Genomic DNA, 18,550 nt, shown 5'->3' on the forward strand with positions numbered 1-18,550 from the left:
TGACTACAAACTGAGTTTATTGTGTTGTGAATAACACCAATATCACTGATGAATGCCCCAATGGTCACAATGCACTTAACTACATGTCTGATAAATATTTCACCCTGAACTATAAAAATGCAGGTTATCACAAAAACAATGTTGTACATGTAATTGTTGGTGGTAGTGAATGCATGCTTTTCTTTGCAAAGGAATAACAGTGCATGTTTACAACACAGTGCAGGTTATTCATACATTTGTGGACGCCCTAATGTTTAATTTGTGTATTATGTTAGGCCACATTTCATTCAAATCAAGAGACGCATATAGTTATCCTTAAAACAACAAAAAAATGCAGCGCCGGCATAACTGTATATTTGTAATAAAAATATTATATCTATACTTCAAAATGTATGGAGTGTTTAATGTAAAAGTAATTCACACCTAAATATATATATAGTGGTTACAAAAACAACATATACAGTGGTGGGGATGACTCTGGAAAGCGACGATCCGAGATTGTAATGGCACAAAAGTCACCGTGGTAAAGATCAGTAACAGCTTTGCCATCCCTTTCTTGGTTTAAACCTACCACTGTCAGTTAGCAACAGAATTTACAACAAGCAGATACATTTAGAAACACGCCATGTGTTATCTGGCAAATCTGCACATTCCTGTATTGTGTACAAGGCAGACATTATGGCAAACAAACCGTTTCTGTTGTAACCTCCTTCCCCATTGTAAGTTGGTCATGGGAATCGACCTAAGAATTATTGGCTAATATTGATTGGTGCCTTCCCATTATTTAGGGAAGTGGTCAGCGAGCCCCAGACTGCCGGTTGAAGTGCCCCTCTTGACTCCAGCACGGGATGGGCCCGGGCCAGGCCACTCCACTCAGATGGCCATTGTACACAGGATAAACTGCAGGAGGAAAATCAAGAGAAAATGTGCTCATTTTGATGTAATTACTATAACTTGCATGTCAGGACAGGCTACTGGGAATCCCATGACAGACTGGGGAATGAGAGAGAGGAAAACTGGGTTGTGTTCATCAGGACACAATGTTTTAAAATGAAAAAAAAAAAAATGCATGTTCAGATAACACTGAAATGAAGAGGTACTTTCTTCCAATGTGTGCCTACTGAACACGGCCCTGAATTTCACACTTACGTCATCGTATTGGAAGTTGACAGCCCCCTGCTGCATCTGGTCTCTCCTCCTGAAGCTCTCTGTGGAGACACATAGTAAAGATGGCAGTGTAGAGGTGAAATTTGAATGCCATTCGTTGGACTACAATACCAAGCGAGACACTGTGCCAATGAGCCTACGAATGTACATGCACAAAAGAGACCAGGACAAAACAAGACAGATTACACCGCAAAAGATAACGATTTGAATGAGTAAAATGTTAGTGAATGACAGAATATGTTATTTTATAACGAAACCCATAGCTCTGGATTGTGAGGAAATTTGAAATGCTGTTGAATAAAAGATTAAACATCATCATGTGCAGCCTCCAAGTGAGCATCGTACCTGTGAGGGCGCGAAGCTTCACAGCACATGCGACATAGTCATCAAAATAGATCCGTCCAGCCTTGCTGTAGCGTTTGATGACAGCGTTCAGAGCTTGCGGGCTGATCCTGTAGCCTGTAGGAGGAGATCACAATATGCATCAAATTATTCATAAGCCAACATAGTATTAGGATTCATCTAGTGACCACTGCATTTAGTTGACAATGATCATAAACACCAGCCTTTGCCTAATTGTCCATCTACTTTGTATCAAGAAGGGTCTCTCAGACCAATACCTTGAAATTATCTGCAGCTCCACCAAAATTATGATTACTGTAGGAGTCTATCATCAATGGTTTAAATCATTTAAAGAAGTCAAGCCTCCCAGCCCCTTTCGGATGCTGCATCTGAACCAGGCTCTGGAATGCTGCCCCTCTTTGGATGGCAGAATGGACTATCCCACGTCATCATCCTATCCCATACCATTAGCCTGGCCGAGCACTGACTCACCCATAGCGGAGATGGACTGGGTCATCTCATGGGGTTCCACCGTGCCACTCCGTCCTGGTCGAACATCATGAAGTTCTGCTTCCAGCCACTCAAGGCAGCAAACAGCTCCTTGAACTCATTGAAGCCCAGCTTTCCGGTCATGTCTCTCTGGTGGGCGGTTAGTTAAGGGGTAACCCTGTTCGTTAGGTAAAGAGAAACTAAAAATGGCCATGTGAACTGGTCTCACACAGGATATGATGAGTTGTGGTAAATGTTGTGGGAGAACCAGACCTTTCTGCGACTGAATCAATTCCATAAGTAATCCTCTGTCTCAATATGGCCCACTTACACATGTATCATGGGTTTAACATTTTATAGAACATCCCAAACTTCAAATGCTGACTGTTGTACATCCTTGTTGTAAAGTATATTACTGTACATAAGGATGAACATATTCAGAGAGAAACAGGACTAGAATGTTCATCTACCTCTGAAAATGGAGCTACAGGCATGATACAAATGGAGCATGAGCGAGGTTCAGTCTTGCAAATTTATTGGCAAATACAATACTAAATGGGACCCAGTAAACTAGGCCTTGTAAAAGAGTCAAATATACTGCAGCCGGCCACCTACTGCTCAAAGCTTTCCCACCTCTACAACTGTTCAAATAGAAGGATGAACTCAGCACTGACAGAAGGTTTATTAATTAATTAACATTTAGGACTTCTGTTCATCTTTCACTAGCAAGTCAATATAGCAAAGTGCAATACCAAACAAACTTCAATGACACTGGACAGAGGCCCAGTCCAAGAGATTCATTGATATAGAAAGGATACATCCAGCATTGCGATCATGATTCTACATGTCTCCAAACTGAAGGCTGTTGGAGAAGAGAAACAACGATCACACAATGAAAAACATACAATGACAAAACCAATCAGACAACCAGTGACAAATCTTTGCAAAGACTATTTTAACGCGGGATACTCAAATCATAAAACACACATAATATAATTGGATCATTTATGACCACAAAGTGAACCTTGGATCGTGGGACCGGGTGTGAACTTACGAGTATAGGTGCCACTGATACCAGTCTGTGTAAGACACCTCTGAAGCTCCTCTGCATCAATCTCCCCATCCTGCACAAAGGAATAACCCTGTAAGATTACTCTCCAACAACAACGTATTACTATGCAGTGAATTTAGTATTAAAATAAAGAGACTTGAATGTCTTGAGATCACTTTGTGGTGTAACCATGACACATCAGCAACATCATGCATGGACAAAGCCACGTGAAACTCTCTTTCAAAGGCATTTTCAATCTGAAAATAAGTGTGCCGTTTCAAACCCGTCGCATGAATGACCTTATCAGACGCCACTAGTTGGCTAGTGAACAATCTCCACGTGCGACACTATATACACACAAATATTCTGTCATATATTGTGGCTACGTACCTACCGTCCACTTGTCTTTCAAAAAGTCATCTGATCATAAGAGACAAAGAACCACTATGTAAACTGCATCATCTATTGGATTATAAATACACAGATATGCAAATGAATATGATTTTAATGGTTGGGAAAGCTCTTCTACAAAGTACCCCATACACTGCTAAAGTATTCCTTACTTGTGATCACTTTGCACCACAAGTCTCTTTCGTGGGGCAATGAAAGCAATAACGACAACATGAAAACATTCATTTACACACATGAATAGTATACATATTTTATTAATGATGACTAGGAACAGATATAGCACGGGTACATGCCCAAAAGTCAAAATTAGTCTTTAAAACTTGTACGGCACGAACTAAAACAAAAGGAGTTACAAAAGGAATACTTACCCATTTAATATAGCTACTTTCCTCCCTGAATCACTGAATACGTTTTACTATTGAAAATATTGTCAAAAAATAATTTCATGGGAAGTGTACGTATATTTATGAGCTATACAAAAGTACGTTTTTTGGTATTGTATTAAAACCTATTTATTACTGCAACTACACACACACACAGAGGCATGAACAGGGTGGACTATCTATCTTTCACATATGTAATCGATGTGCAGGATCATTTCTCTCTTGAAAGGGCCTGCACTTAACGAAATGCATATCGTTGTATAAAAGGAGTTGGAACGCAACATTACCTGTTCAGATGTAGAAAACTACAATGAACAGCAACTCTCTAAAGCTGAATTGCTCAGATGTATCTTTTTTTGAATTGTTCTAAGAGGAGAATCAGGCCAAATTCTATTTCATTGTCCTTGCTAGTTATTGAGTAGTTACATGTAACCAATTATGTAAAGGTACAGTAGACATAGCAGTATATCATCATACAAACATCCTCGTTTCAGAAATCAACTACAACATTGTAATCTGCCACTATTGTCTATTGCCAATCATGCAAAGGAAGAGCCAATAGTAGCAGTTTGACATATTTGATTCTGTTGTTGTAGTCTATAAGCAGGACGTCAACTTTAATGAATACCTTTTACAAGTACTGTACCCCACAATCTTTATAAGCTTCAACTCTTCTTTCCGTGCATGTTTAGGGGCTTCCATTTATATTCCAAGAATGCAGATTTTATTACTGTTTCTAACCAAGTGACAAAATCAATGCTGAGACGGTGTCAGACACCGACAACGTAGAGATTCTGGCCGAGCTAGCAGCTTAGCCCTCGTTAGCCTTAGCTTTTTCTAACCTACATTAGCCTTCACAGATGTCCTAAACACATTTATTCAGCTGAATAATATGCATTCAACAGTCAGCAATGTAAATGTATGGAATATGGACAGATTCCGCATGTCGCAAATGAAGTCATTTTAGTTGTATGACTTATTTTACACAAACATAGTCAGATGTGTGGTATTGCATGGATCAACATCAGCTGGCAATTTGTTTTAACAGATTTCAAAACATGTTTGATTTATCATGAAGGGGAAAGTTGGTCTGATAAAACACTTAATTTTCCATAATTTTTTAAAATGTGTTTTGGTTCAATTGTGTATCAGCCCAAGGATGGAGATACATTATGAAAAACATCATGCCCCCATATGTAGCAATTAACAGATATAAACTTTGTAGTCAGGGCAAATGGAATCTAGAGAAGTCATATTCATTGGAAACACTATAGCTATGCATGTTTTGTAGCAGTACTTAGTTGGGTTTGAATTAAAGGCAGACTCAGCAATATGAGAAATTGCTGAGACTACCATTAATTTCAGATCGTACCTGCCCTATCCTGAGTTGTGCCCATACACAGCTATAAGCCTTTTCGGAGGGCACAGGTCCCTCGTTCCATGTAAATGCCAGTTGAGTGGCCACTACTCAATCTCGGTTTTAAAACCCACCACACATAACCCTGGCAAAACAAGCTAAGGTGCGTCTAGTATAATCTTTCCAGAGCACAGATGCTATACAAATCTGTATCTGAAACATGACATGTCCAATACCTGAAGAGTGCCCCACTGAACTTTTCATAGATGTCCCACTTTTGCACAGAAATAAAAATAAAAATAAAAAAAGAAGTGTGCTTTACTAGAGAAATTTCACTAGTGCTGTTCACAATTGTTTTTATGCATTTTTTTAAAATGTTTGCCACTGTATTTTTTACAATGCAACACTTAACAGCTGATATGAATGTTTGTCCTTGAATATTCTGTATTTAAAGAAATGTAATATATTGTGTACATATTGATGAAAACCATTTGTGTAATTGTATAAATGAATAAACAGAATGCATACTGACTACAAACTGAGTTTATTGTGTTGTGAATAACACCAATATCACTGATGAATGCCCCAATGGTCACAATGCACTTAACTACATGTCTGATAAATATTTCACCCTGAACTATAAAAATGCAGGTTATCACAAAAACAATGTTGTACATGTAATTGTTGGTGGTAGTGAATGCATGCTTTTCTTTGCAAAGGAATAACAGTGCATGTTTACAACACAGTGCAGGTTATTCATACATTTGTGGACGCCCTAATGTTTAATTTGTGTATTATGTTAGGCCACATTTCATTCAAATCAAGAGACGCATATAGTTATCCTTAAAACAACAAAAAAATGCAGCGCCGGCATAACTGTATATTTGTAATAAAAATATTATATCTATACTTCAAAATGTATGGAGTGTTTAATGTAAAAGTAATTCACACCTAAATATATATATAGTGGTTACAAAAACAACATATACAGTGGTGGGGATGACTCTGGAAAGCGACGATCCGAGATTGTAATGGCACAAAAGTCACCGTGGTAAAGATCAGTAACAGCTTTGCCATCCCTTTCTTGGTTTAAACCTACCACTGTCAGTTAGCAACAGAATTTACAACAAGCAGATACATTTAGAAACACGCCATGTGTTATCTGGCAAATCTGCACATTCCTGTATTGTGTACAAGGCAGACATTATGGCAAACAAACCGTTTCTGTTGTAACCTCCTTCCCCATTGTAAGTTGGTCATGGGAATCGACCTAAGAATTATTGGCTAATATTGATTGGTGCCTTCCCATTATTTAGGGGAAGTGGTCAGCGAGCCCCAGACTGCCGGTTGAAGTGCCCCTCTTGACTCCAGCACGGGATGGGCCCGGGCCAGGCCACTCCACTCAGATGGCCATTGTACACAGGATAAACTGCAGGAGGAAAATCAAGAGAAAATGTGCTCATTTTGATGTAATTACTATAACTTGCATGTCAGGACAGGCTACTGGGAATCCCATGACAGACTGGGGAATGAGAGAGAGGAAAACTGGGTTGTGTTCATCAGGACACAATGTTTTAAAATGAAAAAAAAAAAAAAAAATGCATGTTCAGATAACACTGAAATGAAGAGGTACTTTCTTCCAATGTGTGCCTACTGAACACGGCCCTGAATTTCACACTTACGTCATCGTATTGGAAGTTGACAGCCCCCTGCTGCATCTGGTCTCTCCTCCTGAAGCTCTCTGTGGAGACACATAGTAAAGATGGCAGTGTAGAGGTGAAATTTGAATGCCATTCGTTGGACTACAATACCAAGCGAGACACTGTGCCAATGAGCCTACGAATGTACATGCACAAAAGAGACCAGGACAAAACAAGACAGATTACACCGCAAAAGATAACGATTTGAATGAGTAAAATGTTAGTGAATGACAGAATATGTTATTTTATAACGAAACCCATAGCTCTGGATTGTGAGGAAATTTGAAATGCTGTTGAATAAAAGATTAAACATCATCATGTGCAGCCTCCAAGTGAGCATCGTACCTGTGAGGGCGCGAAGCTTCACAGCACATGCGACATAGTCATCAAAATAGATCCGTCCAGCCTTGCTGTAGCGTTTGATGACAGCGTTCAGAGCTTGCGGGCTGATCCTGTAGCCTGTAGGAGGAGATCACAATATGCATCAAATTATTCATAAGCCAACATAGTATTAGGATTCATCTAGTGACCACTGCATTTAGTTGACAATGATCATAAACACCAGCCTTTGCCTAATTGTCCATCTACTTTGTATCAAGAAGGGTCTCTCAGACCAATACCTTGAAATTATCTGCAGCTCCACCAAAATTATGATTACTGTAGGAGTCTATCATCAATGGTTTAAATCATTTAAAGAAGTCAAGCCTCCCAGCCCCTTTCGGATGCTGCATCTGAACCAGGCTCTGGAATGCTGCCCCTCTTTGGATGGCAGAATGGACTATCCCACGTCATCATCCTATCCCATACCATTAGCCTGGCCGAGCACTGACTCACCCATAGCGGAGATGGACTGGGTCATCTCATGGGGTTCCACCGTGCCACTCCGGTCCTGGTCGAACATCATGAAGTTCTGCTTCCAGCCACTCAAGGCAGCAAACAGCTCCTTGAACTCATTGAAGCCCAGCTTTCCGGTCATGTCTCTCTGGTGGGCGGTTAGTTAAGGGGTAACCCTGTTCGTTAGGTAAAGAGAAACTAAAAATGGCCATGTGAACTGGTCTCACACAGGATATGATGAGTTGTGGTAAATGTTGTGGGAGAACCAGACCTTTCTGCGACTGAATCAATTCCATAAGTAATCCTCTGTCTCAATATGGCCCACTTACACATGTATCATGGGTTTAACATTTTATAGAACATCCCAAACTTCAAATGCTGACTGTTGTACATCCTTGTTGTAAAGTATATTACTGTACATAAGAAGGATGAACATATTCAGAGAGAAACAGGACTAGAATGTTCATCTACCTCTGAAAATGGAGCTACAGGCATGATACAAATGGAGCATGAGCGAGGTTCAGTCTTGCAAATTTATTGGCAAATACAATACTAAATGGGACCCAGTAAACTAGGCCTTGTAAAAGAGTCAAATATACTGCAGCCGGCCACCTACTGCTCAAAGCCTTCCCACCTCTACAACTGTTCAAATAGAAGGATGAACTCAGCACTGACAGAAGGTTTATTAATTAATTAACATTTAGGATTTCTGTTCATCTTTCACCAGCAAGTCAATATAGCAAAGTGCAATACCAAACAAACTTCAATGACACTGGACAGAGGCCCAGTCCAAGAGATTCATTGATATAGAAAGGATACATCCAGCATTGCGATCATGATTCTACATGTCTCCAAACTGAAGGCTGTTGGAGAAGAGAAACAACGATCACACAATGAAAAACATACAATGACAAAACCAATCAGACAACCAGTGACAAATCTTTGCAAAGACTATTTTAACGCGGGATACTCAAATCATAAAACACACATAATATAATTGGATCATTTATGACCACAAAGTGAACCTTGGATCGTGGGACCGGGTGTGAACTTACGAGTATAGGTGCCACTGATACCCGTCTGTGTAAGACACCTCTGAAGCTCCTCTGCATCAATCTCCCCATCCTGCACAAAGGAATAACCCTGTAAGATTACTCTCCAACAACAACGTATTACTATGCAGTGAATTTAGTATTAAAATAAAGAGACTTGAATGTCTTGAGATCACTTTGTGGTGTAACCATGACACATCAGCAACATCATGCATGTACCAGTAATGTTGCATAATATTTTGTTGTTGTATTTTAACCCACTTTTTCTCCACAATTAAATGATATCCAATTGCGATCTTGTCTCATCGCTGCAACTCCCCAACGGGCTCAGGAGAGGCAAAGGTTGAGTCATGCATCCTCCAAAACATGACCCGCCAAATCACGCTTCTTAACACTCGTCCGCTTAACCCGGACGCCAACTGCACCAATGTGTCGGAGGAAACACCTTTCAACTGACGACCAAAGTCAGCCCGCAGCTGCCCGGCCCGCCAAAAGGAGTTGCTAGAGCGCGATGAGCAAAGTAAAGCCCCCCCCGGCCTAACCCGGACGATGCAGTGACACCTCAAGCACTTCGATGAAGTGCCTTAGACCACTACACCACTTAGGAAGCCAGTAATGTTGCATTTTATCCAAAGAGGAATATTTACTGTACCCATGATCAAGTTAAATGAAAGCATTGATCACTCACCTGTCCTGCTATGGTAGTAAAGTACCCCCACATGGGGTCATTAACAGGCTGCTGAGGAGGTGCAGCAAAGGTACCAGGGTAGCCTCCACCATTCTGGGGGTAGCCTGTCTGGGGTGGGCCTCCCATGAGTCCACCCTGCATGGGCATACCCTGGGGTTGCATGCCTTGCATTGGTCCTCCATACTGACAAGAAAAGGAGAGTACAGTCAAGTAACTGGGCTTAAGGAAAACTTCCCAAAAATTACTAATTCAATATAAAACAGATTGGAGCACTCAAAAAACAAGCAGCTATATACAGTGCCTTCAGAAAGTACTCACACCACTTGACTATTTCCCAAAGAAATTGTGTTACAGTCTGAATTTAACATCGATTAAATTGAGATTTTGTGTCACTGATACAACACACAATACCCCATAATGAGTGTAATTTTGTTTGTAGAAAATTTTGAAATAAAAAATGTAAAGCTGAAATGTCTTGAGTCAATAGGTATTCAACACCCTTGTTATGGCAAGCATAAATACGTTCAGAAGTAAAAACGTGCTTGGAAAAAAATAAAAAAATAAAAATAAAAATCACATAAGTTGCATGGACTCATTCCGTGTTGAATAATAGTGGTTAACTACCCCATATCTGCATCCCACACATACAAGTTTCTGTAAGGTCCCTCAAACCAAGTAATGAATTTCAAGCACATATTCAACAACAAAGACCAGGGAGGTTTATCAATGAATCACAAAGGGCACCGATCGGTAGATGTGTAAAAAATAAACAAAGCAGACGCTGAATATACCTTTGAGCATGGTGAAGTAATTAATTAGGCTTTCGATGGTGTATCAATACACTCAGTCACTACAAATATACAGGTGGCTGTCCTAACTCAATTGCCAGAGAGGAAGGAAATTGACCAGAGATTTCACCATGAGGACAATGGTGATTTTAAAGCAGTTACAGAGTTTAATAGTTGAGGATGGATTAACAACATTGTAGTTACTCCACAATATTAACCTAAATGACAGAGTGAAAGGAAGGAAGACTATAGATAATAAAAATATTCTAAAACATGCATCCTGTTTGCAACAAGGCACTAAAGTAATACTGTAAAAAAATTGGCAAAGCAATTCACTTTTGTCCTGAATACAATGTGATATAGGGCAAATCCAACACAACACCGAGTACCACTTCATATTTTCAAGCATGGTGGTGGCTGCATCAGGTTATGGGTATGCTTGTCATTGACAAGGGTGTTTTTTAGGATAAAAATAAACAGCTATAAGTACAGGTAAATCTTAGAGGGAAAACCTAGATCAATCTGCTTTCAAAACAGACACCGGGAGGCAAATTCACCTTTCAGCAGGACAATAACCTAAAACACAAGGCCAAATCTACACTGAAGTTTCTTACCAAGATGACAAGATGAGTATTCCTGAGTGGCCTACTTACAGTTTAGACATAAAATTGCCTTGAAAATCTATGGCAAGACTTTAAAATGGCTGTCTAGCGATGATCAACAATCAACCTGACAGAGCTTGAATATTTTTTTAAAGAATAAAGGGGCAAATATTGTTCAAGCCAGACGTGCAAAGCTCTTAAGAGAATTACCCCAAAAGTCTCACAGCTGTATCGCTGCCAAATGTGCTTCTACAAAGTATTGACTCGGGTGCGAATACTTACGCAAGTGAGATATTGTTGTATTTCATTTTCAATAAATGTGCTAATAAGCCGATAGACAGGTTTTTTACTTAGTCGTTATTGTGTGTAGATGGCTGAAAAAAGTATTATTTAATCCATTTTGAATTTCAGGCTGCAACACCAACATAAGGAATAAGTCAAGGGGCATGAATACCTTCTGAATGCACTGTAGATGTTCTTACACTAAGGCTTGATGCCTTGATGGGAAGCAAACGGGTATACCATTACTGACGTTTGGACATCACATGACGTCTTCCTCAGAGAGTCGTCACACGTATATGATGTAGTCAGGTGATTGTTTATAACCGAGTCATGTGCATTCTTTACAGTTTCCCCACTTCTAAATATTGTCATTGTCAATATAAGCAAAAGTAACAGGTTGTGGACCTATTTGTAGATGTAGCGAGGATATTTTCACTGACAATATTAGCAGGGTGTGGACTAGTCTATGACTCCGATTCCATTGCATTACACTGAGCCACTGGACATCCCCTTTAATTTTGTGAGGAAAATGACAAGATGCTCCGACACTGCCCAAATGTTTTATCTAAATGCAATATATTTGTTAATGTATTCGTTATTTTACCAGGTAAGTTGACTGAGAACACATTCTCACTTACAGCAACAACCTGGGGAATAGTTACAGGGGAGAGGAGGGGGATGAATGAGCCAATTGTAAACTGGGGATGATTAGGTGACCGTGATGGTTTGAGGGCCAGATTGGGAATTTAGCCAGGACACCGGGGTTAACACCCCTACTCTTACGATAAGTGCCATGGGATCTTTAATGACCTCAGAGAGTTAGGACACCCGTTTAACGTCCCATCTGAAAGACGGCACCCTACACAGGGTAGTGTCCCCAATCACTGCCCTGGGGCATTGGGATATTTTTTTAGACCAGAGGAAAGAGTGCCTCCTACTGGCCCTCCAACACCACTTCCAGCAGCATCCAGGGACTGACCAGGACCAACCCTGCTTAGCTTCAGAAGCAAGCCTGCAGTGGTATGCAGGGTGGTATGCTGCTGGCACGTGAGAGTTTTGTAAACATTTGGAACTGAACTTTCATATAAGTGAGAAATAATTTCAAACACAAAATATACACACACTCAGTTTAGGAACAATTCACCCAGCTGTATTTTCAAGAACACCGCCTCCAAGCAAGACTACACTTCCTCACCTCCAATTTCCACTTCAAACATCTGCAATGGAGCATAACTGGGGATAACTTTTGTACCCCTGTTCTGGAAAATTCTGCCAGGTAAAACTTTGCCAAACTGCGTACATTAAGTATATATTTTGGATTTGAAAGATTCTTTCACCCCATGTGAAAGTTAAGTTCCAAAGGTTTCCAAAACCGTATAGCAAGCAAGGATTATTCATGTTTCTAACTGTTAAAAACAGAGCATTGGGATTGGAGTTTATTGATCCAGCTGAGGCCAATTAGTTCAATTGAGAATTCGAGGTCTGGGTGTAAGCTTACTCCCACTTGGGTTCTCGAGAGCTAAGTGTGGACATATCCTAGGGTAATGCAGTGACCATGACAGAAGAATAACAAGCACCCCATTTCCCCAAATGAGAGAGGTTGAGCTGTGGGCCATACTAGAGGGGTTGAAACAGTGTATGTAGCCAAGACTAGGCTACTAACTACAGATAGGCTACTGTAACTAGCTAGCCTAAATAGCCACCTCCCTAGTGTATTTACATAGGGTGATTTGGCAAAGATTAGTGTAGTGTTAGCTAGCTACATAGCTGTCTTTGCTGTCCAAGATAATTGTGTAGTTTAGAGTGTGTAGTCTTAGAGTGATTATCTTAATTTACCGAGGTTAGCTAGCCAGCTATTTGTCGTCCTTAACGTAGGAGACTCTGCTAGCTAGCCAACAGCTAGCCGACAGCTAGCCAACGTCTACCGAATAGACTCACAACCCGGTCGCATTCACAGGTAGTATCACATTTTCATTTCATTACAGTACAACGGTTTGATTTGTTTGATCGTAGCTAGCTACATAGCTAGCTACATAGCCGTCTTTGTATCAAAGATAATTGTGTAGTCTAGAGCGATTTTCTAGGTTAGCTAGCCAGCTATTGTCGTTCTTTTAACGGAACGTAATGTAAACAACACTGCTAGCTAGCTAGCCCCCGAATAGCAGCACTGCAGAAACTATTACACTCAACGGAACGACTTGATTAGTGTAGTGTCAACAACGCACCCACTGCCAGCTAGCCTACTTCAGCAGTACTGTATCATTTTAATCATTTTAGTCAATAAGATTCTTGCTACGTAAGCTTAACTTTCTGAACATTCGAGACGTGTAGTCCACTTGTCATTCCAATCTCCTTTGCATTAGCGTAGCCTCTTCTGTAGCCTGTCAACTATGTGTCTGTCTATCCCTGTTCTCTCCTCTCTGCACAGACCATACAAACGCTCCACACCGCGTGGCCGCGGCCACCCTAATCTGGTGGTCCCAGCGCGCACGACCCACGTGGAGTTCCAGGTCTCCGGTAGCCTCTGGAACTGCCGATATGCGGTCAACAAGGCAGAGTTCATCTCAGCCTATGCCTCCCTCCAGTCCCTCGACTTCTTGGCACTGACGGAAACATGGATCACCACAGACAACACTGCTACTCCTACTGCTCTCTCTTCGTCCGCCCACGTGTTCTCGCACACCCCGAGAGCTTCTGGTCAGCGGGGTGGTGGCACCGGGATTCTCATCTCTCCCAAGTGGTCATTCTCTCTTTCTCCCCTTACCCATCTGTCTATCGCCTCCTTTGAATTCCATGCTGTCACAGTTACCAGCCCTTTCAAGCTTAACATCCTTATCATTTATCGCCCTCCAGGTTCCCTCGGAGAGTTCATCAATGAGCTTGATGCCTTGATAAGCTCCTTTCCTGAGGACGGCTCACCTCTCACAGTTCTGGGCGACTAACCTCCCCACGTCTACCTTTGACTCATTCCTCTCTGCCTCCTCCTTTCCACTCCTCTCCTCTTTTGACCTCACCCTCTCACCTTCCCCCCCTACTCACAAGGCAGGCAATACGCTCGACCTCATCTTTACTAGATGCTGTTCTTCCACTAACCTCATTGCAACTCCCCTCCAAGTCTCCGACCACTACCTTGTATCCTTTTCCCTCTCGCTCTCATCCAACACCTCCCACACTGCCCCTACTCGGATGGTATCGCGCCGTCCCAACCTTCGCTCTCTCTCCCCCGCTACTCTCTCCTCTTCCATCCTATCATCTCTTCCCTCTGCTCAAACCTTCTCCAACCTATCTCCTGACTCTGCCTCCTCAACCCTCCTCTCCTCCCTCTCTGCATCCTTTGACTCTCTATGTCCCCTATCCTCCAGGCCGGCTCGGTCCTCCCCTCCCGCTCCGTGGCTCGATGACTCATTACGAGCTCACAGAACAGGGCTCCGGGCAGCCGAGCGGAAATGGAGGAAAACTCACCTCCCTGCGGACCTGGCATCCTTTCACTCCCTCCTCTCTACATTTTCCTCCTCTGTCTCTGCTGCTAAAGCCACTTTCTACCACTCTAAATTCCAAGCATCTGCCTCTAACCCTAGGAAGCTCTTTGCCTTCTTCTCCTCCCTCCTGAATCCTCCTCCCCTTCCCCCCCCTCCTCCCTCTCTGCAGATGACTTCGTCAACCATTTTGAAAAGAAGGTCGACGACATCCGATCCTCGTTTGCTAAGTCAAACGACACCGCTGGTTCTGCTCACACTGCCCTACCCTGTGCTCTAACCTCTTTCTCCCCTCTCTCTCCAGATGAAATCACGCGTCTTGTGACGGCCGGCCGCCCAACAACCTGCCCGCTTGACCCTATCCCCTCCTCTCTTCTCCAGACCATTTCCGGAGACCTTCTCCCTTACCTCACCCATCAACTCATCCCTGACCGCTGGCTACGTCCCTTCCGTCTTCAAGAGAGCAAGAGTTGCACCCCTTCTGAAAAAACCTACACTCGATCCCTCCGATGTCAACAATTACAGACCAGTATCCCTTCTTTCTTTTCTCTCCAAAACTCTTGAACGTGCCGTCCTTGGCCAGCTCTCCCGCTATCTCTCTCTGAATGACCTTCTTGATCCAAATCAGTCAGGTTTCAAGACTAGTCATTCAACTGAGACTGCTCTCCTCTGTATCACGGAGGCGCTCCTCACTGCTAAAGCTAACTCTCTCTCCTCTGCTCTCATCCTTCTAGATCTATCGGCTGCCTTCGATACTGTGAACCATCAGATCCTCCTCTCCACCCTCTCCGAGTTGGGCATCTCCGGCGCGGCCCACGCTTGGATTGCGTCCTACCTGACAGGTCGCTCCTACCAGGTGGCGTGGCGAGAATCTGTCTCCTCACCACGCGCTCTCACCACTGGTGTCCCCCAGGGCTCTGTTCTAGGCCCTCTCCTATTCTCGCTATACACCAAGTCACTTGGCTCTGTCATAACCTCACATGGTCTCTCCTTTCATTGCTATGCAGACGACACACAATTAATCTTCTCCTTTCCCCCTTCTGATGACCAGGTGGCGAATCGCATCTCTGCATGTCTGGCAGACATATCAGTGTGGATGACGGATCACCACCTCAAGCTGAACCTCGGCAAGACGGAGCTGCTCTTCTTCCCGGGGAAGGACTGCCCGTTCCATGATCTCGCCATCACGGTTGACAACTCCACTGTGTCCTCCTCCCAGAGCGCTAAGAACCCTGTCGTTCTCAACCAACATCAAGGCGGTGGCCCGTTCCTGTAGGTTCATGCTCTACAACATCCGCAGAGTACGACCCTGCCTCACACAGGAAGCGGCGCAGGTCCTAATCCAGGCACTTGTCATCTCCCGTCTGGATTACTGCAACTCGCTGTTGGCTGGGCTCCCTGCCTGTGCCATTAAACCCCTTCAACTCATCCAGAACGCCGCAGCCCGTCTGGTGTTCAACCTTCCCAAGTTCTCTCACGTCACCCCGCTCCTCCGTTCTCTCCACTGGCTTCCAGTTGAAGCTCGCATCCGCTACAAGACCATGGTGCTTGCCTACGGAGCTGTGAGGGGAACGGCACCTCAGTACCTCCAGGCTCTGATCAGGCCCTACACCCAAACAAGGGCACTGCGTTCATCCACCTCTGGCCTGCTCGCCTCCCTACCACTGAGGAAGTACAGCTCCCGCTCAGCCCAGTCAAAACTGTTCGCTGCTCTGGCCCCCCAATAGTGGAACAAACTCCCTCACGACGCCAGGACAGCGGAGTCAATCACCACCTTCCGGAGACACCTGAATCCCCACCTCTTTAAGGAATACCTAGGATAGGATAAGTAATCCCTCTCACCCCCCCCCCTTTAAGATTTAGATGCACTATTGTAAAGTGACTGTTCCACTGGATGTCATAAGGTGAATGCACCAATTTGTAAGTCGCTCTGGATAAGAGCGTCTGCTAAATGACTTAAATGTAAATGTAATGTGATTTTAAACTACAGCATTAAGTGCTTTTAAAAGACGGACAAAATACCAGCTGGCCAAATTCAATTGTTAATTAACATTACTCCGAAATAAACAAGGCAACAGTAAACATCTCGTCCCCCAGGAATGAGGCAGTGCCACCCTTGGGCCAATTGAGATATCGCGAGTGACACACACATTTCAGTTAATTCCTTTAGCTCCCACCTTGGGCCAATCTGTGTCATTTTGTACATTCCGGATCACAATGACAAAACGATTCATTCAACCAAGTTTGATCAAAATCGGCCCAATACTGTCTAAGATATCGTGTGTGACTAATGCACGAAATAACGTACAGATCCACAATCCCCTCCGAATTCATCGAAGGGGACAATAACAATTTATATGAAAACTGGAACTAGTGACTAAACTAAATAGCTCGAACTGAGGGCAATATCAACTTTTTTCATAACCAAGATATAGCCTAACAGTTACTTGCCTAGAAAGATGCGAAACCTTTCAATGTCGATACTTTGAAACGAGTGTGCTTACAACTGACCGTGTTACAATGTTTCATCATAACAAAGATACATTTTAGGAGTATCTGAGCACTCCCCTTATCGGAAATGAAATAGGCCAAACTCCTGACTTATGTAGACTACTGTAAAATCACAGTCAAAAGAAAACACGAAGCGTTTACTCACCCCGCCATACCCTGGATAAGCCATATGTACACTATAAAGAATTGCCAAAAAACGATTCGATGCGAAATGTTTCGATGTAAAAAAGTCAGTAAACGCAATGCAAAACCGAACCTGTTACTTGAAATACACTGCGACAACGGCATGTGTACATAATTTCCGGTCGTCACTAGTTACTCCAGCCACAATATCGTAAACCCCGCCCATTCCTACAATTTATTTTCTTAAAATGTGCTTTTAAACCTAAACGTTATCTTAACCCTAATCTTAAACACATTTGTAACATTATGAATAACCCTAACCTTAAATTAAGACCAAAAATCTAATTGTATTTTTATACATTTTTTACGATATAGTCAACTTGACTTTGTGGCTGTGCTATCTAGTGGACACCATCATTTCCAAGAAAGTGTTGCGAGAAGGCGGAAGTTCGAATTGCCTAACCGACTGATAGTGAAGATAGCCAATAAGGAAGCTCACAGCATTCAATTAGCTTCAGCAGCATTCTTGGTACTTCGCTGACGAGAAGAGAATAATAGAATAGAATAGAATAGAATAGAATAGAATAGAATAGAATAGACGTAATCCAAAGAGGAATGTTCTAGTGTGGACCCCTGGCTTTCTTTCCCAACCACCATCATCTTCAGGAGGAGCCCATCGGCCCAGACAGGGAAGCAAGGCTCCACTTTCCCCAGAAATCAAATCAAATTGTATTTGTCATATACACATGGTTAGCAGATGTTAGTGCGATTGTAGCGAAATGCGTGTGCTTCTAGTTCCGACAAAGCAGTAATAACCAACAAGTAATCTAGCTAACAATCCCAAAACTACTACCTTATAGACACAAGTGTAAGGGGATAAAGAATATGTACATAAAGATATATGAATGAGTGATGGTACAGAGCGGCATAGGCAAGATACAGGAGATGGTATTGAGTGCAGTATATACATATGAGATGAGTATGTAAACAAAGTGGCATAGTTAAAGTGGCTAGTGATACATGTATTACATAAGGATGCAGTAGATGATATAGAGTACAGTATATACGTATACATATGAGATTAATAATGTAGGGTATGTAAACATTATATTAGGTAGCATTGTTTAAAGTGGCTAGTGATATATTCTACATCCTTTCCCATCAATTCCCATTATTAAAGTGGCTGGAGTTGAGTCAGTGTGTTGGCAGCAGCAGAGGGTTGACACGTTTAAATGTTTTCCTCACGTCGGCTGCAGTGAAGGAGAGTCCGCATGTTTTAGTTGCGGGCAGTGTC

General features: G+C 42.5%; 1 protein-coding gene and 1 pseudogene across 2 annotated transcripts; both read right to left on the reverse strand.

Annotated features, from left to right (window-relative positions):
* Positions 1–3,832, reverse strand: LOC124017121 (annotated as a pseudogene). The gene is made up of 8 exons (XR_006835463.1): positions 3,829–3,832; positions 3,444–3,469; positions 3,053–3,140; positions 2,817–2,860; positions 2,002–2,148; positions 1,513–1,626; positions 1,150–1,208; positions 1–900 (listed from the first exon to the last, which is right to left on the reverse strand). The product of XR_006835463.1 is annotated as a grancalcin-like (transcript).
* A 1,896-nt stretch (positions 3,833–5,728) lies between these two features.
* On the reverse strand, positions 5,729–17,443 carry LOC124017113 (grancalcin-like). Its single transcript, XM_046332506.1, has 8 exons — positions 17,279–17,443; positions 9,475–9,657; positions 8,790–8,859; positions 8,554–8,597; positions 7,735–7,882; positions 7,246–7,359; positions 6,883–6,941; positions 5,729–6,629 (listed from the first exon to the last, which is right to left on the reverse strand). Exons 1-8 carry the CDS (start codon positions 17,300–17,302, stop codon positions 6,603–6,605), a joined length of 669 nt encoding a protein of 222 aa, XP_046188462.1. The 5' UTR covers positions 17,303–17,443; the 3' UTR covers positions 5,729–6,602.
* Positions 17,444–18,550: the final 1,107 nt, after the last annotated feature.

The sequence above is a fragment of the Oncorhynchus gorbuscha genome, unplaced genomic scaffold (assembly GCF_021184085.1).
Source record: "Oncorhynchus gorbuscha isolate QuinsamMale2020 ecotype Even-year unplaced genomic scaffold, OgorEven_v1.0 Un_scaffold_16:::fragment_2:::debris, whole genome shotgun sequence".
In the NCBI taxonomy this organism is placed as follows: Eukaryota; Metazoa; Chordata; class Actinopteri; order Salmoniformes; family Salmonidae; genus Oncorhynchus; species Oncorhynchus gorbuscha.